Raw genomic sequence first — 25985 nt, 5'->3', positions numbered from 1 at the left:
TGGAATTGTACTTGCTTCTACTTCGTTTGGCAGCTCATTCCATAAATGCACCAACTTCTGCGTGAAAAAGTTGTCCCTCATGGCCCTTTTTAATCTATTCCCTCTCACCTTAAATCTACACCCTCTAGTTTTGGACTATCCTACTCTGGGGAAAAAGATCTTGACTATTTACCTTATCCATGCTCCACACAATTTTATAAACCTCCGGGGTCACCGTTCAGTTTCCGTCACTCCAGGGAAAATAGCCCCAGCCTATTCAGCCTCTCCTTATAACACTAACGCTCCAATCCCTGCAACATCCTTGTAAATATCTTTTCTGAACGGGTTCAAATTTCACAACATCCTTTATAAAGCAGGGAGACCAGAACTCAAAGCAGTATTCTAAATGGGGCCTAACCAACAAACTACAGTCACAAATGACATCCCAACTCCAATATTAAAAGCACTTAACAATGAAGGCAAGCATGTCAAATGCCTTCTTCAGCACACGATCTACTGGCAACTCCACTTTGAAGAAACTATGAACCTCCACCTGAGGTCCCTTTGTTTGGCAACATTCCCCAGGGCCCTACCATCAGCCACACTATTTGTAGAACATGTTTTAGTGATAACAGAAGCAGTATCGCCACCTATACATTTAACTTTTCCAAATCTTTTAACGCGAGTGGATACAATGATATGGTTGGTAGAAAGGACAGGAATTTTGTGTAATTGGAATAAAAAGCATTGAATAGTAAAGTAAGGAAGTTATCAAAAATTTAATATCTTACTAGTCAGGTGTTATATGGAGTTTCATATCAAATTATGGGCAGTGGACATTAGGGAAGCATTCAAGAGCTTATGGGCAATGCAATGGTATACTGGAATGATAACAGGAACATTATCTATAGATGAAAGAAGTTAGAATGCCTCGCCTTACAACAGAGAAGTTGAATAGGAAGACAGAAGTATTCAAAATCATGAAGGAATATATGGTTAACTATGAAAAATAATACCAACAGGGTGGAAACAGATTCAATAGTAACTTTCAACAGGGTTAATTACGGATCTTTTTAATTGACCCATTCAGACATGTTATGATACAACTCTCGAACAGGTAGAGCTTGAACACAAGCCTTGAGAACCAGAGGTAGGGACTCCCACTGATGTGCCACAAAAGCCCTCCCAAGGGATTACCAATATTTTTCACAGCTATAGAACTTAGAACAGAACAGGCGCTTATCCCACCATGTCTGTGCCAACCACGATGCCATTCTAAACTAATTTCAGCTGCCTGCACACAGTCTGTAACCCTCAACTGACCACCTGTTTATGTGTCGAAAGGCGTTTTAAATGCTATCGTATCAGCTCCTGGCCTCCACCCCCGGCAGTGTGCTCCAGGTACCAGCCAACCTCTGTAAAAAAAAAAGCCTGCCTCATATATCTGCTTTAAACTTTACCCCACTCACCTTAAACCAATTCCCACTAGTATCAGATGTTTCCACCCTGGGGAAAAAGACCTCAACAAGCCACTCTATTCATGCATTATTGACTTTTAGCAGATTGCCCCCTCACCTCAACATTTTTGGAAAAACAATCCAAGTTTGTCCAACCTCTCCTTGTAACCAAGATGCTCCAAACCAGGCAACATTCTAGTAAACCTATCTGCACCCTCCCCAAAGCCTTCACAGCAAGAAAGGTTATCAACAGACACAGTAGGATATCGATCAATTAGAAAGCTGGGTGGAGAAATGGCAGATGGATCTTAATCTGGACAAGTGTGAAGTGATGCATTTTGGGTGGAAAAATGCAAGAGGAACATATGCAGTAAATGGCAGGACACTTATGAGCATTTATATACAGAGAGATCTTGAGATGCAAGTCCATAGTTCCCTCAAAGTGGCAATACAAGTGGAGAAGGTGGTGAAGGCAGCCAATAGCATGGTTCCCATTATTGGTCAGGGCATCAAATATAAAAGTTGGCAAATTGGAGTTGTTCTTTCAAACAAATTAGACAACCACACGGGCTAAAGTGCTGCTTATTTTCCCCCAAGTTCCTCCCCTTCTCAGAAGGGGCTGTGCTTGTTGAGATTTAATTTAAGAAGAGCCTAACACATTTTATCATGTGAAGCTTGACAGTGATCGCTGCCAAGCTATTACATTGGAAAAGGTATCACAATTGCAACTAATCCTGTCCTGACATCATGATCTCATGCAATTTGCAATATGAATCACAAAGAAACTGCCAAGAGTAGAAACTTTTGTTGAGCTCACATCCCCTGTCCCAGGTACACAGCAAAGCATACATCAGTGAATCAAATATGATACCTTCTGGTATATACAAGTCAACTGTGCATTATGTAAAGCATAGAATATCTAAGTTTTGGAGTAGATCTGTAGCTCAGGTTGTGGGTGTTGAGGTTGGTTGGCTCACCGAGCTGATTTGTTGTTCCGCAGAAGTTTCGTTACCGTGCTTGGTAACATCCTCAGTGCTGCACTGAGGATGTTAGCGAGCACAGTAATGAAACGTCTGCTGAACAACAAGCCAGCTCGGTGAGCCAACCAACCTCAGCATAAGGTATCGATGATGTAAAAGTTTGAAAAATGACACAAAGCTCCTTGATGCTCAAGTAACAAATTGCTACCGCTGAAATCCTTCAAAACAAAATTAAGTATAGCATGGTGACATGGAACAGCCTTATCAACATTAGAAGGCAGCTTCTCTGTAGGAACATACTGACCAAGTAGTTTCATATTGTTAAGCCACGAGTGAAAGCTTTGCCTGTCAATTTACATATGTTCTTACCACTTGGATCTGAAGCTCCTCCCTGCAACCCTCGATCAGTTTGCACAAAGTACTCTTCTTTGGTTTGTCGTCTTCAGAGGTCTTACCATCTGTACTCATCACTTTGCATTTATCTGCTGGGGAAGTGCTTTGGTGTCGTAGGGCACTTTCTGGGACACGTGGCTCATTCTGGAAGGCAGATGACTCCTTCAAAGTAGAGCTGATTCCACTGCTAGGACTCCGCTTTACCAGAGCCTGCGGAAACAGTAATATTTAATACCTTTCAAATGCCCTCAGAACAAAAAAAGGACCCAGAAAATGTAGTTAGAAGAGTTATGTCTGTCTAAATTGCAGCCCTGGGCCCTCAATGTGCTAACATGTTTTCCTTGTCCTGCTCAAATGTTACAAGCCTTTAGGTTTAGAAAGGACTTTTTGTAATTTGTTGACGGATAAATCCGAAATTGAACTGCAAAATCTATAAGTGTCAGGAACTCAAGAAGAGAACGAACTGGGAGACATTTAAATTTGGCTCCAGGGCTTCGTTTGCCGCAGAACGAAGAAAGAATGTAGAAGTGTTCAAAGTTACACTGGCAGAAGCATAACCTTGGTGGCACTACATAAAAGGCTGGAAACGGTTTTAGTTAAAAATAGCGAACCCAGCCAATTTCACAGATTTGATGAAAAATAAACTACCAGAGTGACCTTCTCGAGAAAATTCACATAACATCACTGGCAGGTGCAAGTGGTGACATTAGCTAAACACTTGGCAGTACAGTAGCTCAGTGGTTCACACTACTGCCTCACAGCATCAGGGACCCGGGTTCAATTCCAGCCTCGGGTGACCATGTAGAATTTGCGCTTTATCCTCCTTTATGCATGGGTTTCCACCGGGTGCTCCGGTTTACTTCCACAGTCCAAAGATACGCAAGTTTGCCCACACTAAACAGTCCATATTCCCAAAGATATGCAGACTAGGTGGATTACCCATGGGAAATATAGGGCAGGGGGGTGGGTCCGGGTAAGATGCCCTTCGGAAGGTCCGAGAGTAACACAACAGGGCAAAATGGTCTACCTTCCACACCGTAGGGATTCTATGATTTTAGGTCCTTATTAAAAAACATGAATCGAAATCCATTAACATCTTTAGACTTTATAATAAATATAAATTTCAGGGTATAAATGTCTTGGGGAAATTGATGGAAGGAGTTAGTGAACCCAAACCTGGTAGGTGGGTGGGGAGAGAACAAAACCAGCTCAAAGTGATTTTGTACTTATCAGCATGCAACCTCTTTCAATTGAAATTATAATGCTTGCTCTGCCAGATTCTGCAATGTTATAGTCAACCTCTGTGATTTTGTTACTCTTAAAGAGAAATGTTCTCCCTCCCCCCAACAGCATTGACCATTACTGGCATGAGATTACACTGCCATTGCCTGTCCTCCAATTCTTTACACAGCAGCTCAAATGACAGCCAAAACCTAGTCAACAAAGGGACTATTCCTATCAAACACAATACAACATTCCCACCAACATCCAATTACGATCTGGATAGATCTTGGTTAATTTTTCCTTTACCAACTCAGGGGCTTTTAAATGACTATAGACCATGGTGTACTATGTGGGCTGCTGTCAGCTAATTGAGTGCAGGCTAAGGACTGAACTTGATTGTTGTTACCTGTGGAGCCTGAGAATTTATTCTTTGGAATGGAAATGATGTTAAAACTTAACACTGTCATCTACCCAATTTTAAACAAGATTGAGATTAAAGGCTCTCACTTTAGTGTGAAATTAATTAAAAATTCTGCCACTTTATGAAGCAATGAACACTTCATCCCCCTTATAAACTTGTTTTAAGCAATAACTCCAATGCAATCCCAAAAACTGCTTTTTTAGCTCTAATGCCTGCGAAACATTAGCAGCTCTGCAAGTTTCCACTTCTATTGCTGTGCACATGTAAGAGACTGGAACTGAAAGAGAGAGACACAGAACAGCAAGACAACTTACATTCATATAGTCCTTTAATGCAGTAAATGTCTGAAGGCACTCCAGTGAGGAAAGAACAGACACTGAGAATTAATATAAGGGGTGGGAAAAGATATGATTAAATAGACATGCTTTTAAGGAACTTCGAAAGAGTGGACAGCAATGCCATAATGCCAAGGTTTCAGAGATGAAGAAAGTGACAGGTGAAGTACTTCACAGTCCGGCAGTAATGATGAAAAGGACAGAAGATGCACAGACCAGAAACAGAAAACTGAAGGGTATGGACCGGAACACTGAGTTAGAGGGGAGTGCAGAGGTCAAGTCATGGAAAGACAAGTTAAAAACTATGCTGCAAATGAGGAGCTCACAGAAATCAGAGGGCAGGAATGACATACAAGATGAAGGCAGTGGATTTTCTTAAGCTATCATTCCATTGGAACTGTGAAGGGATTAACCGTGTCAGGTCCTAGAACTAGAAAAAAATACAGACAAACTTCTGAGGAATAGAGGTTAACGGCAGAGGCAGTTGATGCGAGTGGAAACAAATGGTCATGGACAGGATATGAGAGCCTGAAGATCAATTTGTCTTGAGCATGACAAAAATTCAGAAATTTAGTTTTTAGTCTGCGTAAAACATCCAAAGGTGTGAAGCCAAATTGAGGGTATGGAATTTTTGTTAAGAACCCAAAAGGATAGTCTGACACTGAAGTAGAACTGGCTGTCATTAAAAACAAAAATACGGAAGCTGACACCATGTCTACAGTTACTCTAATCACAAAGTAACATAGATGTGAGAAAAGGAGTGAAAAATTTAACTGGCGGTACTATCGAGGTGATCGCATGGATCAAGAGTAGAAGTCTGTGCTACAGTTTTTCGGGTTTTATTGAAAAAAATACTAAAGACTAAGATAGACAGACTAACAGAGATGAGCCAGAGGAAAAGTAAATGGAAAGGTGGAGAAATAGAACAATTTTGTGCCACAGCAGGTTTCATAGGAATGTGCGGTCAACAGCAATGGGCAGGTAAAAGAATTCAAGTGGAAGATAACCACAGAATTAGATGGAAATAGTACATAAAGAAAGCAGTGGAGTTGTGGTGGGGCAGACCCCAATACTGCAGCCTTGTCCCTCCCAACACCTCGAAGGAGGTGCCATCTTCCAGATTTGTAACTCCTGTCAACTGATCAAGTAAAACACATTAACCATAAAAGATGTCCCATAAACCTAGAAATCTACAAGGGATGCTGAACCCCTCCAATTGGCAGAACTAGGATGATTTTAAAGGCTAGTGAACAAGCATATAAAAGAAAAATCTCAAATGCTGTCAGCAAACATGTACTACGGATATTAACTGACGGATGGTTCAATGACACAACTAATTGGTTTCCTGTTCGCCTTTAGTACAAATTATTTTTATGACATACTTGACAACTTCCATCTTCCTTTGCTCCACAGTCACAGAAGAATGATCCGTACTTGGCATAAGAAATCTCATGATCTTTGTGACAGACTTTAGCACAAATGGTGCAAACTCCTACTCCTTCCACCATTTTACAGGTGTGACAGTGATACCTGAAACAACAGGTTAGATTAAGTCAGTTTACCCTTCCTCTTTCAAAGTCATGCTTAGTCTTGAGCAAACACCTTTTTAAAAGTTTGTGATTTACACCATGAATAAAAGGAGATCATGATTTTATATGCTTCAGTAACACTGTTCAGACACTATCAATGCAGACCAGTTTCCTTTCTAGTGACAAAATAAACTGTCAAGCAACCTTTACCCATCAAAAACAGTGTTCAAAAATCCCCATTTAATGTTCTTGCCCAAGAGCAACGTGTTCAAGCTCATGACAGTGGCAGAACTAATTAATTCAGCACCTTTTAGGCTAGAACATATCTGCAACAATGCAGTATCATCTAAACCATCACCTGTCAGTTCCATTCTGAAGCTATGAAGTTTAATGATATTCTTATTTCTGCTTCCATCTCAGAAACATTTTTTTTTAAAAAAACATTTGATTTTAGAATGGGTGTAAGGACCATTTTTTGAGCCATTTTCTCAGTTGTTCACAGCTGTAGCTTAATGGCAATGCTCTGGTTCAAATCAAAAATTATGGGTTCAATTTTCACTCCAGACAGGTGTATGCCTCTGAAATCTTTTCGGGAAAACACTAATGATGCCTTGCAACATCTACCCATAATGGCAGACAAGATTCTAGGAGTGTTTTTAAGGGATATTCTGCAAATTTTATTGTGTTATATTTTATCCCTGGACCATCACTACTTAATTATCTGGTCATTATCTCATTTGTGTTTGTGGGAACCTGCTGTGTGCAAACTGGGTGCCGTATCACCTAAATTACTTCTGTAACTACACCTCTAAGAAAGTTACTTGGTTGTGAAGTGCTTACAGCATCCAGATGAGGTTGAGAATTTCTAATTTTTCTACTTCTAGTTCTGCTGAATAGTGCAAACATTTTACTGTGAACCACTGTAGCCACAAGTTAATGATAATCCCATTCTGGAGGGATTAGGTCCAAACAGAGCATGATAAACTTTTTACAATGGGATTAGTCTGACTCACCTAAATCCTCTATCCTACACCTCACTCTACCACAAGGTAAAATCCTGAGCTCTCATATCAGTTTAACTGAAGGACAGTGTTCTCACCAGTGCTGATTCATGAATTCCTTCTGTGTAATTGTGAATGTGCAGAGCTTGTTACACAGAGAATCTTCATCCTAGGAACAGAAAATGTCCTGTCATTGTGTGCGTGACACTCATAATGATCTGTCAATTTACAATACATTGACTCAAACTCTTTTCAGGTTATTCACAAGCTGAATATAAATTACTCACCGAATCCTCTGCTTGCGAGTCCTCTTCTTCCACAACTAGATCTTCCACCCAATCAGAATCAACCTCAATTGCTCTTTCTTCTCCATCCACCACCAGGTGTGTTGATCCCTGCCCACTGTTCTGTCGCATGGCATTCATGACATCGGCAAGGTACGACATGATGTGGCAGGCACAGTCCAGCATTCCTACATGCTGCGCAACAGGACAGGGAAAAAAAAAAGTTAAAACACACAGTCAAAAGCAGAGACATTCAAACTGCAACTTGATGCAGACATATTCTTAAGCCCTCCAGGCAGTACAACTCTTTTTTATTGAAAGAAACTGCAAAGAAAGGGACACAATTAAAAGCAAATATTTGCTAAAGCTGGGAACATGGATTTAAAAATACAATACAATACATTTCTTACCATTACTTGCACGACCCACAACCTAACAACTCACCTTCCCTTGGGTTACATTGGCCCCCACCTTCTCCAGGACATTCTTCTGGGAAAGATATTTCTTACTGAAAAGCAAAGACAATGATTTAATTACAGAAACTGAATATTTTGAATAATGAGAAAAATGAGTTCAACCCTCATGCCAAACTGTCCGCCACAAGGCAGTCAGTCAATGCACTTTCAAACATTAATGCTTCAGAGCATTTGCAAGACAGTTAATGAATTAGTGCTGAGATTCTTATTTGAGCAACTCACTAGAAGTCAAGATAACAAAGTGTGGAGCTGGACGAACACAGCAGGCCAAGCAGCATCTCAGGAGCACAAAAGCTGACGTTTCAGGCCTAGACCCTTCATCAGAGAGGGGGATGGGGTGAGGGTTCTGGAATAAATAGGGAGAGGGGGAGGAAGTGGACCGAAGATGGAGAGAAAAGAAGATAGGTGGAGAGGAGAGTATAGGTGGGGAGGTAGGGAGGGGAGGGGTCAGTCCAGAGAAGACTGACAGGTCAAGGAGGTGGGATGAGGTTAGTAGGTAGGAAATGGAGGTGCGGCTTGGGGTGGGAGGAAGGGATGGGTGAAAGGAAGAACAGGTTCGGGAGGCAGAGACAGGCTGGGCTGGTTTTGTGATGCAGTGGGGGGAGGGGACCAACTGGGCTGGTTTTGGGATGCGGTGGGGAAAGGGGAGATTTTGAAGCTGGTGAAGTCCACATTGATACCATTGGACTGCAGGGTTACCAAGTGGAATGTGTGTTGCTGTCCTTGCAACCTTCGGGTGGCATCATTGTGGCACTGCAGGAGGCCCATGATGGACATGTCATCGAAAGAATGGGAGGGGGAGTTGAAATGGTTCGCAACTGGGAGGTGCAGTTGTTTATTGCGAACCAAGCGGAGGTGTTTGGTTTCCCCAATGTAGAGGAAGCCACATGGGGTACAATGGATACAGCATACCACATTGGAAGATGTGCAGGTGAACCTCTGCTTAATACGGAAAGTCATCTTGGGGCCTGGGATGGGGGTGAGGGAGGTGTGGGGGCATGTGTAGCATTTCCTGCGGTTGCAGGGGAAGGTGCCGGGTGTGGTGGGGTTGGAGGGCAGTGTGGAGCAAACAAGGGAGTCACGGAGAGAGTGGCCTCTCCGGAAAGCAGACAAGGGTGGGGATGGAAAAATGTCTTGGGTGGTGGGGTCGGATTGTAGACGGCGGAAGTGTCGGAGGATGATGCGTTGTATCCGGAGGTTGGTGGGGTGGTGTGTGAGAACGAGGGGGATCCACAACTTCTCTTTCGATTCCTCCCACTTCCTGCAGACAAAGGGGGTGGCCATTGGCACCCGCATGGGCTCCAGCTATGCCTGCCTCTTTGTAGGTTATGTGGAACAGTCCGTCTTCCGCACCTACGCTGGCCCCAAACCCCACCTCTTCCTCCGTTACATTGATGACTGTATCGGCGCTGCCTCTGGCTCCCCAGAGGAGCTCGAACAGTTAATCGACTTCACCAACACCTTCCACCCCAGCCTTCAGTTCACCTGGGCCATCTCCAGCACATCCCTCACCTTCCTGGACCTCTGTGTCTCCACCTCAGGCAACCAGCTTGTAACTGATGTCCATTTCAAGCCCACCGACTCCCACAGCTATCTAGAATACACCTCCTCCCACCCACCCTCCTGCAAAAATTCCATCCCCTATTCCCAATTCCTCTGCCACATCTGCTCCCACAATGAGGCAATCCACTCCCGCACATCCCAGATGTCCAAGTTCGTCAAGGACCGCAACTTCCCCCCCACAGTGGTCGAGAACGCCCTTGACTGCGTCTCCCGCATTTCCCGCAACACATCCCTCACACCTCGCCCCCGCTACAACCGCCCTAAGAAGATCCCCCTCGTTCTCACACACCATCCCACCAACCTCCGGATACAACGCATCATCCTCCAACACTTCCGCCATCTACAATCCGACCCCACCACCCAAGACATTTTTCCATCCCCACCCTTGTCTGCTTTCCGGAGAGACCATTCTCTCCGTGTCTCCCTTGTTCACTCCACACTGCCCTCCAACCCCACCACACCCGGCACCTTCCAGTGCAACCAAATGAAGTGCTACACTTGCCTCCACACCTCCTCCCTCACCCCTATCCCAGGCCCCAAGATGACTTTCCATATTAAGCAGAGGTTCACCTGCACATCTGCCAATGTGGTATACTGTATCCATTGTACCCCGTGTGGCTTCCTCTACATTGGGGAAACCAAGCGGAGGCTTGGGGACCGCTTTGCAGAACACCTCCGCTTGGTTCGCAATAAACAACTGCACCTCCCAGTCGCGAACCATTTCAACTCCCCCTCCCATTCTTTCGATGACATGTCCATCATGGGCCTCCTGCAGTGCCGCAATGATGCCACCCGAAGGTTGCAGGAACAGCGACACATATTCCGCTTGGGAACCCTGCAGTCCAATGGTAAAAGTGTGGACTTCACCAGCTTCAAAATCTCCCCTTCCCCCACCGCATCCCAAAACCAGCCCAGTTCGTCCCCTCCCCCCACTGCATCCCGAAAACAGCCCAGCCTGTGTCTGCTTCCCTAACCTGTTCTTCCTCTCACCCATCCCTTCCTCCTCCCCCCCCCCACCCAGCCGCACCTCCATTTCCTACCTACTAACCTCATCCCACCTCCTTGACCTGTCCGTCTTCCCTGGACTGACTTATCCCCTCCCTACCTCCCAACCTATCTTCTTTTCTCTCCATCTTCGGTCTGCCTCCCCCCTCTCCCTATTTATTCCAGAACCCTCACCCCATCGCCCTCTCTGATGAAAGGTCTAGACCCGAAACGTCAGCTTTTGTGCTCCTGAGATGCTGCTTTGGCCTGCTGTGTTCATCCAGCTCCACACGTTATTATCTTGGATTCTCCAGCAGTTCCCATTATCACTAGAAGTCACGTTGTTAGACTCATGCGTTATAATCACACACTCACCATTTCCCTAACCAGTCTACAGCTGCACGGTGAAGCTGTAAGTGTCCTCCTCCCTGTCCAGCGCTGGCCAATGTTGCCATAACAACCATTAGCTCTGGGAATCCTGTTCCATCACCATTTGACAACATTTCTGTTGCCATGGGTATAAGTGTGTTGAGTAACACAGTACAGACACCTTCACCAACTTGGCTAAAGAGCAGAGAGAACAGAACTGAATCAAATTAACCATTAACAGTAATTCTCAACAAAGAAGTGGTCAAATTCTTTAAGGTGAAGATTTAAGAGAATGGGTAAAAAAAGTGGGACTAATTGAATAGCTTTACCCCTACTACACCATCTTTCACTACTCCCCACTCCCCCACCCCAACAAGCAAATTACCTCCTTCTACCATGTCTGTTATGAAAATTACTAGAAATACTTGTTTCAGTAGAGGGTGCATGAATCAATTTACATCCACACTACAGCTCAAGGAAGTAAATCATGAGTGTAACTGATCACGAAATGGTGGAGTTGAGTGTTACAGCAAATCAATCACCTCAAAATTTTTTTAAAATGATTGGTAATGTCTATTACTTTAGCTACCAGGGAATTGTTTCGGAAGGCAGTATGAAAGCAATACCTTCCAGTTATCAATATTGAATAAAACCGTGCAAACATCTAATGTTTTGTTATAAGGTGATATGTTTTTAAGTGGGCAATATTATCTGATTAATGGGTGAAGTGCACTTGGAAATAGCGCCTCGGAATTGCATGTGTTTGACTCTGAAATTTATATTAAATAAATGCAGTGTTAGCAATCAAAGCTAGGCATAAAACTAACAACTGATTAGGATGAAACATGATATTCAAGTACAGAATGGATAAAACCCAGCCCTCCCCATTTTCTGCAATTGTTTGATGAATCAGCTACTCACATTTACATAGCATAACTAACATAAATCTCCAAAACAACTTGTGGAAGGTGGAAAAAAAACTTAAAGTCAGCAAAGTTAGATTTAATTCATAGGTTTTGGAGGAGAAGAAGAGGGAAAAGGAGCTTAGATAGAATGATACAGAATAAGAAACCAAAGCAATTAACAATTCTGCTGTTGAAAGGAAGTTAGAGACATTTCAGTATCAAAGGAGGCTGCAATCAGATCAGCTATAATTTTATTCAAATGCACAGGAAGCTTAATGGACTAAATGTGTGCATCTATTTATGTTCTTAGGAAGCAGACCAGCATCAGAAGAGCAAGAGCTCATTCAAGAGCACATTGCTAGAACAGTTTCCAGAGGCAAAGTTGGTCCCAGCATGATTTTGAAACTGATTACACAGGCTGTTAGGGAACCAGTCAAACTTGGAAACCATTATGATAGTTAGAGTCCGAGGATTTTACATGGAATAGGATGTAGCACCAAAAACTTGGACAATTTGGAATTTTTAGAAGAAAGAATTCAAGAGCCTACCAAGAAGCATTGGAGTACACAGTGATAAAACTTCAGTGGGTACAGAATGCAACATACAAAGGGGCAAGCAACACTACAGCGAAAAAAAAAGCAGATAGCCTCTACTGTGAAAGGGGTGTTATATGTCAAGCTGATGTTCCAAGTAATCAGGATAACCAAGGTTATGCACCTTCAGGTTTAAAATCAAAGGAAGCAGTCTAAGATAGGAAAATGGGCAAGTATCAAGACTCAGACTTTCAGGTGGGAGGTATATACAATGGTTTAAACTTGATCAATATAGACTAATAGGAAATTCTTGTTGTCAATAAAACTAATGTCATTTGAAAGGTTTAAGAATCAGGAAATATTGGCAGAGAGGAATAGCTGGTCTATCAGCAGCACAGGTTCTTTCCATTCTCTGCTTGTATTAACCCAGTTTCCTGTTCCTCTAAGTATCTGCAGACGTTTTAACCCACACCCTTATAGCACGTTACGTGCAAAGAAAAATACATTGAGCACGAGCCTTTACTTAGGACTGTTTGTAAGTACCTGTTTTCTCTAACAATACATGCAGTCAAAATCTGAAGGAGTTGTCTGTTCTCTTGTACAATGTCCAGCTGATCAGAGTCTTTAGGAGGTGCATGAGTCATTCTTGTTAACCATGCATGTAATCGGCTGTGTTCAACACAAGCCAGCTGAGCAAATGAGCCACACAAATGCAGAAGGCTTGGGTTTGGGCTCTTCTCCGCTGAAACAAAAGGCATATTCTGTTATAACCTATTTCCAAACTTGCAAAGAGACATCACCTATACCAATAGATCAATATTCAGCTTACTTGGTGTATTACCATTGGAAGCAAAACACATGACTAAAAAGTTAAAAACATACATAAAACAGTAAACACCCTCATTGTAAAAGGAAAAACAAAATACATCTGAAATAAAAACACAATGTTGGAAATATTCAGCAGATCATGCTGCATCTGTGAAGCGAAAGAGTCAACATTTCGGCTTGAAGACTCATTATCAAAACTGTGAAAGGTTAGAACTATAGCAGTTTGCAAGCGAGTCCAGAAGTAGGAAAAGTTGAAATAAAAACTGAAAATGCTGGAGAAACTCAACAGGTCTGGAAGCATAAAAATAAAAAATACCAGACTTAAAGTTTATCTCTCGCCACAGATGCTGCCTGATCTCCTAAATTTCACCAGAACTTTCAGATTTCCAGCATATGCAGTATTTTGCTTTTAGCATACTTTGGAAAGTTGACTGGGCAGGAGCTGGATCTGTAAAGTTTACAACAAAGTGATAGGCAGGAGAGAATAAAATGACAAACAGGATCCTGCGCAATAAGACAAAGAAGCAAAAGATGGGTCCCGAAATGGTGCGAATGAGAAAAACAAACTACTATGAACAGCTGTTGTTTGGAAAAACGGAGATAGAAATCACAAACAGAAATTTCTGAACTCGACTTTTGAGTGCTTATTTGGAAAAAAAATGTCACACTGTTCCTCAAGATTACTTGGAGCTTCATTAGAAAAATGCAGACCAAGGGCAGAGAAGTCTGAAAGGAAGCAAGATGGGAAATTACAAATACAGGTGAGCAACAACACCGGAGTCCTAGTGAGATGTTAATAGGATAACATCCCATTGATTTCTATCCTTCCATGGATTAAAGTCTTTTATGTGCCTTTGATTTCTATTCTTCTATAAATTAGTCTTTTATCTGCCGACACATAGGTATGCAGGCACTGCCCTGAAGCTTCCTGTTCAGCTAGGAATTCAGTGTAAAACTTTTCCGACGCCTTATCTTCCCACACATCAGTATGCAGACACTGTCTTAAGCTTCCTGACTGAATAAAATTAGAATTAAACTGTTTCAAATAGGGTTAGGTGGGGAACATTTGTAAAGGTGTGAGACTTCTAAAGCATGTAACTTCTGTTGCTGACAAAGGGACCAGGGCACTGACTTTGTTCTAGCCAGACACACCGGCCAGTTGAAATCACAATCTGTCCCGATAACAACTTGAAATTGCCTCCTGCCATTAGCAGCCACTTCACTAGCAATCGATAGTATATCCTGGTCTTTTATGTTCTTGATGCAATAATTGTTTGGTATCCTGTCTTTGTCTGTTGTAGTAATTATTTCACGTACCATGTCATTGTAAACTGTGAAATTGTTTTATGTATCATGTCTTTTGTAAAGCATAAAAAGCGGGGACTGTCCGTTGCTCGGGGAGAATTACTTGTAAGACTCTGCACCAGGTTAAGTACAGTGATTCTCCACAGCTTGTACTTGTTTGGTAATAAAAGGATTTGTGTTTTTCTAAACAGGTCAGTGTCTTGTTATTGCAGCAAGTCCGTGAGGGTCTCCGAAAACAAACTGGACATTAGCTTGCATACTACATGGAGATATTTCACAAGCCAGTCACCCAATCGACGCTGGTGTCCTTGATGCAGAGGAGACTACATTATTGCAGCAGATTATTACACAGTTTAAATATGTGCAGGTTAACCTGCAAAATGTGTCAAGACCCTGAACTGTTGGAAGGGGGGAAAAGACAAAAACAAAACACATGCGCATATGTACAGAAAGCTGGATAAAAATTCAGCTGCTCTGGCAGCATCTGTGAAGAGAGGGAAACAGTTAATATTTTGAGTCCAGTATGACTTTTTCAGAGTCTGAACATGCACTATAATCCACATTTAGAACAAGACCCAACTGAATATGCAACTCACCAAGTTGGAAGAGCTTTGTGAAAAACTTCAGCACTCTGTTACAGAATTTAGCTGAAAGGTTCTCATTGGCTGTGGCCATCATGATCTGCACCAGCTCCCCACTGTAAGAGATAAAAACAGGAGTTGAAACACAGTCTCAAGATGGGACTTCAACAAACAAAAGTAAAACATAAACATGTGCATCTATCCAGAGGAACAGAAATTCTACCTCACGTATCATACAATGGAAAAATTGTCAAATTCAAGAGATTATATTTGGGGTTATAACCTTTCTTTAAAAACATTAATGGTATTCCCAGCAGGCAAAAAAGGAGGAAAACTGGAGCAAGAAGAGAAAGTATTCATTTTGGACAACTGGCAATTTACAGTGCAATTGGATTTATCTCTAAACATATTCACGCTGCACATATTGGTCCCAAACACTCTTAAGTGAAAAATGCAGAGAGTCTGCACAAATTAATTCTGTGGGCATTGAGATCACTCTACACCTTGATATACAAGAAACATTTCCATCCTGACGACTTGTAGGCAAAAATATATATCAGGCAACAGGATAATTCCATGATTATTTCCCAATCCTGGTTGGCTGTAAAGACAAATTGATTAATAAAAAGAAGTCCATTTGAAAGGAATAGGGGCCAAATCCAAAACTGTAATGGAATTCTAGTTCAACACACCTCTCATTTGCACTGCCCAGTTTGTACTCTCTCTACTTCAACACCATCCCATTCTTACCGTTCAGAAAAGAATTCCTCCATGGCTTTGCGTGCCTGGCTGCTCTCCAGCTGCTTCTCAAGGTATTGCAAACACTCCTCTAAGACAGTCTCATCCAAGCCACTGTGGGAACACATGGACAAAGCAGTTTTTCAAAAATGCTTAATGAACATTTGCTTTTCTCTCTCCAAAGACGCGCTTCCGAAGTTTATTGTTTTAAAGTATACATTTCTAAACTTTAAAATTCTTACTAATCCAGACATTTGATACAAACATGTCAAACATGAACAAGATTTACCTTTCATGCACGTAAAGTCCCAAAACACAACATTCTCATTTGTAACAAATACTCTAAATCTTACAAAACGTAACCGGCAAGGATGCACTGTGCACAAAACCATAGGATCAGAAACACATTACGTCCCGTTTCCCTCTACACACATGACATAAAATGTTGGAAGTAACTGGCAAAGACAAGCACCAGGGCAACTACAACAGCTTCAACGGAATGCTTAAATCCGGACTGCTACCCTATAATTGATCAGTGACTAGAACGGCATGTTTTTACCAAGCCATTTATTCCCAATACATTGCTGTGGGTGCAAAAGTTTCAAATCCTGTTTCCAACACTGCACTAGTTCACACTGGAAGAAGGAAGGTTGCACCAATCAGTCATGCTGGATTTCAGTAGTACGGGTGTTCAGTCCTAACCAATTCCAAAAACTGATTAGCAAGCTGCGTGATGCCAAAGCAGTGACTAATTATAGAGTCACAGATCCCTTATTTCAAGTATATTTATTGAAAATACACAGTATACAAAGAACTTGCATTGAATATCATGCTTTCTTAACCCTCTCAAATGAGCCAAAGTATTGTAGATTCAATGAATTAATTTTGAAGTGTTCTGTGGGCATGTAAGACAACTTATTTGAGTACACAAGATGCCACAGATACAAAGAGATGCAACAATGTCAATCTTTCTTAGGTGTTTTAGTCGAGCAGGTATACTAAATACTGGTCAGGACATCTAGAGTTTTCCACGTTCATCTTCAAATTATGATGGTACGTTTCATAAACAGTCACAGGGGCTTTGCATAATGCCTTATCCAAAAGATGACACTTCCAAAAGTGCAGGATTACAAACATTGGTACAAACATACAAACTGGGAGCAGTGATGGACCATAGCTGGAGAGGGTTCAGAAAAGATTTACCAGGATGTTGCCAGGAATGCAGGATTTGAGTTGTGAGGAGTCTGGATAGACAGGGACTTTTTCCTCACTGGAGTATAGAAGATTGAGGGGTGATCTTATAGAGGTTTAGAAAATAAAAGGGGCATAGATAAGGTAAATGGTGGTGTCTTTTCGCTAGGGCGGGGAGATTTCATGGCTAGGGGGCTTATTTTTAGAGAAGAGAAATATTTAATAAATTCTTGACAGGCAAATATTTTGTTAAAACAGAATAGTTAGTGTGGTAGTGGTAGATGTGGCTACAGTTACAATGTTTAAAAGACATTTAGATAAGTACATGAATAAGAAATGTTTGGAGGGATACAGGCCAAGTACAGGCAGGGGGAACTAGTTTGGGATTATGCCATGGACTGGTTGAACAGAAAGGTCTGTTTCTGTTCAGTATCACTCTACATGGACACTTTTGCCTTCTCATGAGGAATTAGTTCCAAAGCCAGAGCACATAACCCTCATCTCCATTTTAAATGCACCTTGATTTTTAAAGTGCATCTCCTTGTTCTAACCATTCCCACAAGGAGAAGCATTCACTTGGTCAATTCCCTTAGGACGCTGTATGCCTAAATGCGGTCACCTCTAATTTTTCTAAAACCCAATACTGCTAGTGCAAAGGTAGATTTTGTGCTCAATCCTATAAAACAGTTTGAACCCAAAATCTTCTGACTCAGAAATTAAGCTCTGTCAACTGCACCCATCAGACATGTGGTATGTTTTGCTGGTTTAATTGTTGATTAGCATTGAGCACACGTACTCTTAAATAATTTCATCAAATTGCTCATAAAACATAATTAGTTTACTGTTTGGATGAATGTGTTTTAGATTTAGAACACTTTATTTTGCACTCACCTTATAGTTTTACCATACAAAAGATTGACTGCTTTAAGACAGAGAATCAAATATAACAATTACCTGTTATAACAAACACCTAAGTGACTAGCTAAACCTGCGATAATTAGAGTCTATTGTGTAATAAGTTCAGAGCCTTTAACTTGTAAATCCAAAATTGTATTGGACAAACCTTTGATAATAAAATGTGAGGCCGGATGAACACAGCAGGCCAAGCAGCATCTCAGGAGCACAAAAGCTGACGTTTCGGGCCTAGACCCTTCATCAGAGAGGGGGATGGGGAGAGGGAACTGGAATAAATAGGGAGAGAGGGGGAGGCGGACCGAAGATGGAGAGTAAAGAAGATAGGTGGAGAGGGTGTAGGTGGGGAGGTAGGGAGGGGATAGGTCAGTCCAGGGAAGACGGACAGGTCAAGGAGGTGGGATGAGGTTAGTAGGTAGCTGGGGGTGCGGCTTGGGGTGGGAGGAAGGGATGGGTGAGAGGAAGAACCGGTTAGGGAGGCAGAGACAGGTTGGACTGGTTTTGGGATGCAGTGGGTGGGGGGGAAGAGCTGGGCTGGTTGTGTGGTGCAGTGGGGGGAGGGGATGAACTGGGCTGGTTTAGGGATGCAGTGGGGGAAGGGGAGATTTTGAAACTGGTGAAGTCCACATTGATACCATATGGCTGCAGGGTTCCCAGGCGGAATATGAGTTGCTGTTCCTGCAACCTTCGGGTGGCATCATTGTGGCAGTGCAGGAGGCCCATGATGGACATGTCATCAAGAGAATGGGAGGGGGAGTGGAAATGGTTTGCGACTGGGAGGTGCAGTTGTTTGTTGCGAACTGAGCGGAGGTGTTCTGCAAAGCGGTCCCCAAGCCTCCGCTTGGTTTCCCCAATGTAGAGAAAGCCGCACCGGGTACAGTGGATGCAGTATACCACATTGGCAGATGTGCAGGTGAACCTCTGCACCCCCAGCTACCTACTAACCTCATCCCACCTCCTTGACCTGTCCGTCTTCCCTGGACTGACCTATCCCCTCCCTACCTCCCCACCTACACCCTCTCCACCTATCTTCTTTACTCTCCATCTTCGGTCCGCCTCCCCCTCTCTCCCTATTTATTCCAGTTCCCTCCCCCCCATCCCCCTCTCTGATGAAGGGTCTAGGCCCGAAACGTCAGCTTTTGTGCTCCTGAGATGCTGCTTGGCCTGCTGTGTTCATCCAGCCTCACATTTTATTATCTTGGAATCTCCAGCATCTGCAGTTCCCATTATCTCTTTGGACAAACCTTTACTGATTTGAGTCTTTACATACCTGTTGGGGTCAGAGTGGTTAGCAATTATGTTATAGCAGCTTGTGATGAGTCTTTCATAGATTCGCGCAAGAAATTCATCAGATTCCGCTGGCCCGAGGATCCGTTCCAATGACGTGGAACTGATTTCAGACACACTTTCTGTACTTATCTCCAACAGTAATGGCAACAGCGTATGGATGACTTGTGCAGGATTTAGTTCATCAGGACACCACCTAGTACGAGGTCAGAATGAATGATCTGTTCTATGCAATGCCTTACTGAGAAAAGCAATTCAGCTTCTTGAAGACGTGAAGCAGAACGAGAGAGAAAAGAGAAAAAGTATGGAGAACACACAGACACAGCACAAGTACAAAGAAATTGATTAATTCAAACTGGAAATGTGGCAAATTGGTGAGGCAATGACCGAGTGGCATTAATATTAGACTATTAATCCAGAGACCCAGGTAACATGCTATAGACCCAGGTTTAAATCCTGCCACGGCAGGATAGTAGAATGCAAATTCAATAACAGAATCTGGAATTAAGAGTCTCATTACAGCCACGAACACATTGTCGACTGTTGGAAAGTCCCACCTAGTTCACTCATCTCCTTTGGAGAAAATAACTGCCATCCTTACCTGGTCTGGCCTAAATGTGACTCCAGACCCATGGCAATGTGGTTGACTCTGAACTGCCCTCTGGGCAATTAGGGATGGTCAATAAATGCTGACCTAGCCAGTGATGCCCTCATCCCATGAATGAATAAAAAAAAATTAAGATAAGGAAGCAATTATTTAAATGAGTAGTGGCAGCAAACAGAAAATTAAGTCTTCGTTTTTGAAGATTGGGTAAAATCCGGGAAAGCAGTGCAACAGGCACCCATCCAGATTTATAACCAGCCTTTTAAAACGTTGATTGCAGCCGTACTTTTGTGCAGGCAGACAAGTGAGAAATGGTTGTACCTGAAGCATGCAGCTCAAAAGCTACAACAGTTACGTTCAGGAGTAGTTTGAGTCATTGAGGTGTGGGGAATGGGTCATCAGAAAAGTACATTTCCTAAACAACTGGTGCACATGCAAAAAATCGCTCAAAAGCTTGAAGACTGGAGAACATTAAAATACAACACTACAATACAGACAGATAAATGACTGTGGTGGCTTTCAGATATGGAAAATAAAATCTCAGAACCAAGAGTCATAAATAAAGGTATATCACCAAACTTACACAATAAGGTCACCTGTGAGCCTGACCAATGACAAGAGAATATGCTTCAAGCAGGCAGCTAGTGGCAAACTCTGGTTAGACAATGTACTAAGGTGCGCAGCTTGGATTGCACTAATGTAGCTCTCTGCGGGAATGGTGTCATTTGCAAATGCATTTCGCTGTGAGAAACAAAATCAGGAGGTTATTTTATTTAAACTACAGCAAAACATTGAGATAATTCCTAATCTGCAAAGGACAGTCTAATGCCAATCAGTGGGAAGAAATCTGCAGGGAAATTCCACTTCAATTCAACTTATTTATTAAATAGCCCTTTAAAACAAAACATTTAAAACTTTTATATTTATTTATTCAATCTTTGTACGTAATTCCGCTCATTTAACATTATGAAGGATACATGGGCCTAGGCAAGAGTGCGGCACAGATTTATTCATGCAAAGCATTAAAATTGATTGAGATCACAGTTCTCTAATGTCAGAACAGGCTAGAGCGCTAAATAGCTTACTCATGTTCATCCATTTCCACAAATGACTGAAAATGGCATGTTTCTATGTTATTTTGTCACGATCTTTTGTAATTTTAAATTGTTCTATCATCATTTCTTCTTTTCTAATGAAACAGCCTCAGTTTATCAGTTTTTTTTTTTAAGTGTTTGCTTTCCCTCCGTACCAGGAGGCAACTGTAACCTGTTAAAATACAGTCCAAGTCTCTTTTAGTGGGGAAAAAAACGCAACAAGTCAACCAAATTCTATTTATCCAAACTCTCCAATGAAGCACAACCAATATTTTGTTTCAAATAATTCAGTGACATCAAAATATACAAAAATACACTGTGCTCTTCATAGGATTTCCCTGAAATAAGGCACTGACCCCCCCTCCAATATACACCCTGTTCATGCCTTCTTTACTACCCTGCAATATTTTCAATCAATAAAAATGGACTTTTAGTGTGGTTTCAACTGTTTCTTCTCAACGTAATCCAAGTACCTCCAAATATAAAATAAAAATATATGTCTTTGGATGGTAAATTTCATGCATTACCAAAAACAGTAATTCTCAAAATGTTTGTTCATAAGATGGCAATTCAGGCATGAAGAGTCATACCCATCAATACAACAGAATTACCATCTTAACCACCTTAAATACTTTCACTTATGCAGCTTATCTTTCCAAAATATTCTGAAGCACTTTAAATACAAGCAGTATTTTGAAATTAATAAACCGTGTACTACAACCAGCTGCCACAACATGTTCCCACATACAGCAGTGATAGCAAGTTTTGAGAAGATTTGTAGCTCAGGTTGAGGTTCTGATGTGAGATTGCTCGCTGAGCTGGAAGGTTCGTTTTCAGACGTTTCATCACCATTCTAGGTAACATCATCAGTGAGCCTCGGGTGAAGCACTGGTGTTATGTCCCGCTTTCTATTTATATGTTTAGGTTTCCTTGGGTTGGTGATGTCATTTCATGTCTTTTTCTCAGCGGATGGTAGATGGGCCCCAAATCAATGTATTTGTTGATGGCGTTCCGGTAGGAATGCCATGCTTCAAGGAATTCTCATGCGTGTCGCTGTTTAGCTTGTCCTAGGATGGATGTGTTGTCCCAATCAAAGTGGTGTCCTTCCTCATCTGTATGTAAGGATACGAGTGATAGTGGATCATGTCTTTTTGTGGCTAGTTGATGTTCATGTATCCTGGTGGCTAGCTTCCTGCCAGTTTGTCCAATGTAGTGTTTGTCACAGTTCTTGGAAGGTATTTTGTAGATGACGTTCGTTTTGCTTGTTGTCTGTATAGGGTCTTTTAAGTTCATTAGCTGCTGTTTTAGCGTGTTGGTAGGTTTGAGGGCTACCGTGATGCCAAGAGGTCTGAGTAGTCTGGCAGTCATTTCCCAAATGTCTTTGATGTAGGGGAGAGTGGCTATGGTTTCTGGGACTGTTTTGTCTGCTCGTTTGGGTTTGTTGCTGAGAAATTGGCAGACTGTGTTCATTGGGTACCCGTTCTTTTTGAATACGCTGTATAAGTGATTTTCTTCTGCTCTTCGTAGTTCCTCTGTGCTGCAATGTGTGGTGGCTCGTTGAAATAACGTTCTAATGCAGCTTCGTTTGTGGGTGTTGGGATGGTTGCTCCTGTAGCTCAGAATTTGGTCCGTGTGTGGACCAGGAAATGACATCACCAACGCAGGAAATGACATCACCAACCCAAGGAACCTAAACAGATAAATAGAAAGCGGGACATAACACCAGCACTTCACCGGAGGCTCACTGATGATGTTACCTAGAATAGTGACGAAACGTCTGAAAACGAACCTTCCAGCTAAGCGAGCAAACTCACATCCACAGCAGTGATTTAAAAAAAACATTGGCAAGAATCCCCACCCTCCTCAAAAAGATCACAGGATTTTCCAAAACATGGTCACGCTCTTTAGTATTGCACTATTTACCAAAATTACACATCCAATGCATATTCAGATGCAGATATGAATGCCCTTTCACATACCCAGGATCCAATGTTGGGGAATTCATTGGTATGGATATTGTTCCATGTTTCGCATAGTGTCTGTACAGATGATGGCAGGTTCTGTACCATTAACTGAGCTGCAAACAGAATCACAATAAACATGCAACATTAAAAACAAGAGAATTCACAATTAAGAAAAACACAGGGCAAAATATTCTGTGCAGCTACAGATTTAATTTCAAGCAGAGAGAAACGCCATCTTTGAACAGCACTTGCCCTCCTCATCACACCCACAAAATTAATTTGCACTTCTACAATAAACTGGATTTGAAGGCATTTTCACATTGTAATCTAGTCCTAAGACGACAAATGCTTGCAATAGTAACTCTGCAGTTATCATGAACACTGCAGTACTGATGACATGAACTCTGAATTTACCACAGTACAGCAATATGTCACACAGGATATAGAAATTCCAAGTTCAACTGCTGTTTGTACAAGATTAACCAATCTGAAATAGGACTAAAATGAGACACTCCAATGTTGAAATCTCAGAAGTGGAGAAAATGGGGAAACAGTGAGTCAGTCATGGCTCCTGCACCTGTTCATTATCTGCAATCTCCACTAGAGGACAGTATAAGCCATTATCAGGTACAAACAAACAATCTAATTGTGGTCTCAGGTTCATATGTTGAGAAATCAGTTGAACAATCCATCAGAGGACTATTGGCAACCTTACAAGTCAACAGATGTAAGCAAGAAGAAAAAGAAAGGGAAGAAAAAGAAAGGGAAGAAAAAAAACTCAAAAGGTGTAAAAACAAAAAATGAATCCCCGCGTTCTGTATTTATTCTAGATGCCTCTAGTCACACTGCCAAACAAGGTCAATTACCAAAAGGAGTTCTTGCTCTTACCAATAGAGTTAGTCTTGCAGCGGGTAGATCCAATCGCTAGTACTGCTGCATAACCATGTAGCTTCTCCTCAGTTGGACTGTCAGTCGAGCCCTCCTCACACAGACTCCTCAACAGGTATGATCTAACATCAAACAATCAGCATAAAAACACAATTTTGTTAAAACACTCATTTATAACCAGTGCTAAATATTAATATTCCAACCATCGATCCTGTATGTACATCATAAGCACATTAATCACTCAATCAGTAAGGTATATTTCACACAAAAAGACAGAAGAAACTGATTGAACAATATCATTTACAGGTCAATGCTGTAGATTAAACACATCATCCTTTCACCTCCATGGTATGATCTTGAACCCAGCCAGATTAACAAGTCCTTTTCCCTAACAAAATAGGAACATCCCTCATGAAAAATTTGGTATTTTTCTTGCAACTGAGAGTTACTACAGAACAATCTAATCAGAAATTCCCAAAATTGTCATCTAATGGCTGCACACACAAAAATAGAGAAATTCCCACTGCTCCAGTAAGAAACGCACGTCTTAGGTTGTGATTGAATTATTGATTACAGCTGGGAGCAAAGAAAAACTTTCAATGAACTTAGTGATCATAAGCCAAGCATCGAGTTGCTGATTGGGAATGCAGAAAGAACTCGTTATTTGTAGCTAGCCTTTACCATTTCTAGTCTGCGAGTGCTTGATGCCAATGCCACATGATTTTTCCCTACCAACTAGCTAAATCCTACCACTACCATAACACTTCAAGCAACTATTGTAAAAACAGGATCATATTCAATATTTGCACCTGGCAAATGCAGCATAGATGCTAATCAGCTGAAGAGTCGCAGGAAGTAGATTCTTTGTAATCTCAGATGTTTTGTGGGAGTCAGTTTCGGCAGCCACCTTGGAAAAATACTCATCCAGAGACACTTGGACCTTTGAAATGACCGCATCAAGCGTATAGATGGTCTGCAGATTTGGGAGACAGCTGAGTGGGAGAATAGCACTCGCATCAATTCCACAATAGGAAGAGATCTAAAATTGAAGGAAAAAACCCTCAATAATCTCACAAAGGTGTATTAATCAATACATATGCAGTGAGTAACAGGTAAGCTTTAGCAGCTGCACAAGAAAAAGCAGCCAGTTAACAGTTAAAGTTAAAATTATTTCTTAAATTTACAATTAATTGAAGCTAAGGTGATGTACACAAATCCACAAACCCTCTGAATTTAGAGAAGCTGATGCCTGCACCTTTCATCAGCATTATTCCTGTGCTTGGAGGCACATAAGGCAGTAATAAATTGCATTCAATGCTATCTTAAGCTTTTACATACATATCACATTTCTGAGAGCTACACATGCCATTATAGTGCTTCACAGAACTATTGCAGTTTCACCGTTCTGCATTCTATTTTTAGGTTTGCTTAGGAACTTCTTTTTCAGGCACTTAATAGGACAATTTAGATCCATCTTCTCTTCCGGACATTTTAAGTCAGCAGCATAAGATTCTGTCATGTGGTTATCGCCACGTAACATTAAGGAGCCACTGCAGCTTTCCATACATTCATGCACATTTTTCATTGGGCATTAGCTATGATGTTTAAAGTCTCATGCCAGTTTCATTAAGATCTAGTAACAGTGCTCTCCTAGCTCCATTTTCAGCAGAGTGTTTTGCTTTACACTTGTTCACTGCTGTAATTTCTTTCTCAGAAAGCCAAGCCTACATCAAGGGCTGAGCAAGCCTGCCCAGATGTCAGTATCTCAACTGCACTGGGAGACAAACAGCCAAATTTTTTACATTTGCATTAGCTTTTCTTCCTTTTACCTTGACCCACCTTCAGCCAGACAAGTATTTTTAGATGGCATAATGCCAATGAAGAAGCCTGAAAAATGTCCACCACACACTGATTGCTTGGTAGTACGAACACACATTAAAAACACATGAATTAGGAGCAAATTAATCCAATCCTCCGTTTAAACCTGCTCCATCACTCAAGATCGATCATTGCTAATCTACTTGTGTTCAAAATTCCACACTCCCATCAATCACTGTCAGGCTTTAATCCTCTTGACTAACAAGAACCTATTTACCTACTTAAAACATTCAATGTATTCCATCTCCAGTGCCTTCCAAGGCAGAGCGCTCCAGAGATAAA

The 25985-nt window shown here is 41.7% G+C and overlaps 1 protein-coding gene across 10 annotated transcripts in view; it reads right to left on the bottom strand.

The window, feature by feature from the left end:
- The window catches only part of ubr4 (ubiquitin protein ligase E3 component n-recognin 4), a 196346-nt gene that overhangs the window by 129929 nt on the left and 40432 nt on the right, over positions 1-25985 (bottom strand). For all 10 annotated transcript variants that reach the window (XM_048561072.2, XM_048561074.2, XM_048561075.2 and 7 more), the window contains exons 25-38: positions 24635-24864; positions 23826-23947; positions 22953-23050; positions 20463-20620; positions 19259-19471; positions 15898-15999; positions 15163-15263; positions 12977-13175; positions 11002-11190; positions 8048-8111; positions 7607-7798; positions 7418-7488; positions 6172-6319; positions 2786-3019 (exon numbers count right to left, since the gene is read on the bottom strand). In XM_048561072.2, coding sequence (XP_048417029.2) covers positions 2786-3019; positions 6172-6319; positions 7418-7488; positions 7607-7798; positions 8048-8111; positions 11002-11190; positions 12977-13175; positions 15163-15263; positions 15898-15999; positions 19259-19471; positions 20463-20620; positions 22953-23050; positions 23826-23947; positions 24635-24864 — 2121 coding nt within the window. The remainder of the gene's footprint in view (positions 1-2785; positions 3020-6171; positions 6320-7417; positions 7489-7606; positions 7799-8047; positions 8112-11001; positions 11191-12976; positions 13176-15162; positions 15264-15897; positions 16000-19258; positions 19472-20462; positions 20621-22952; positions 23051-23825; positions 23948-24634; positions 24865-25985) is intronic.

This window comes from Stegostoma tigrinum, chromosome 28, assembly GCF_030684315.1.
Source record: "Stegostoma tigrinum isolate sSteTig4 chromosome 28, sSteTig4.hap1, whole genome shotgun sequence".
Lineage (NCBI taxonomy): Eukaryota > Metazoa > Chordata > Chondrichthyes > Orectolobiformes > Stegostomatidae > Stegostoma > Stegostoma tigrinum.
Note: the sequence above shows the minus strand (reverse complement) of the source record. Positions and strands in the feature narration are given on the sequence as shown.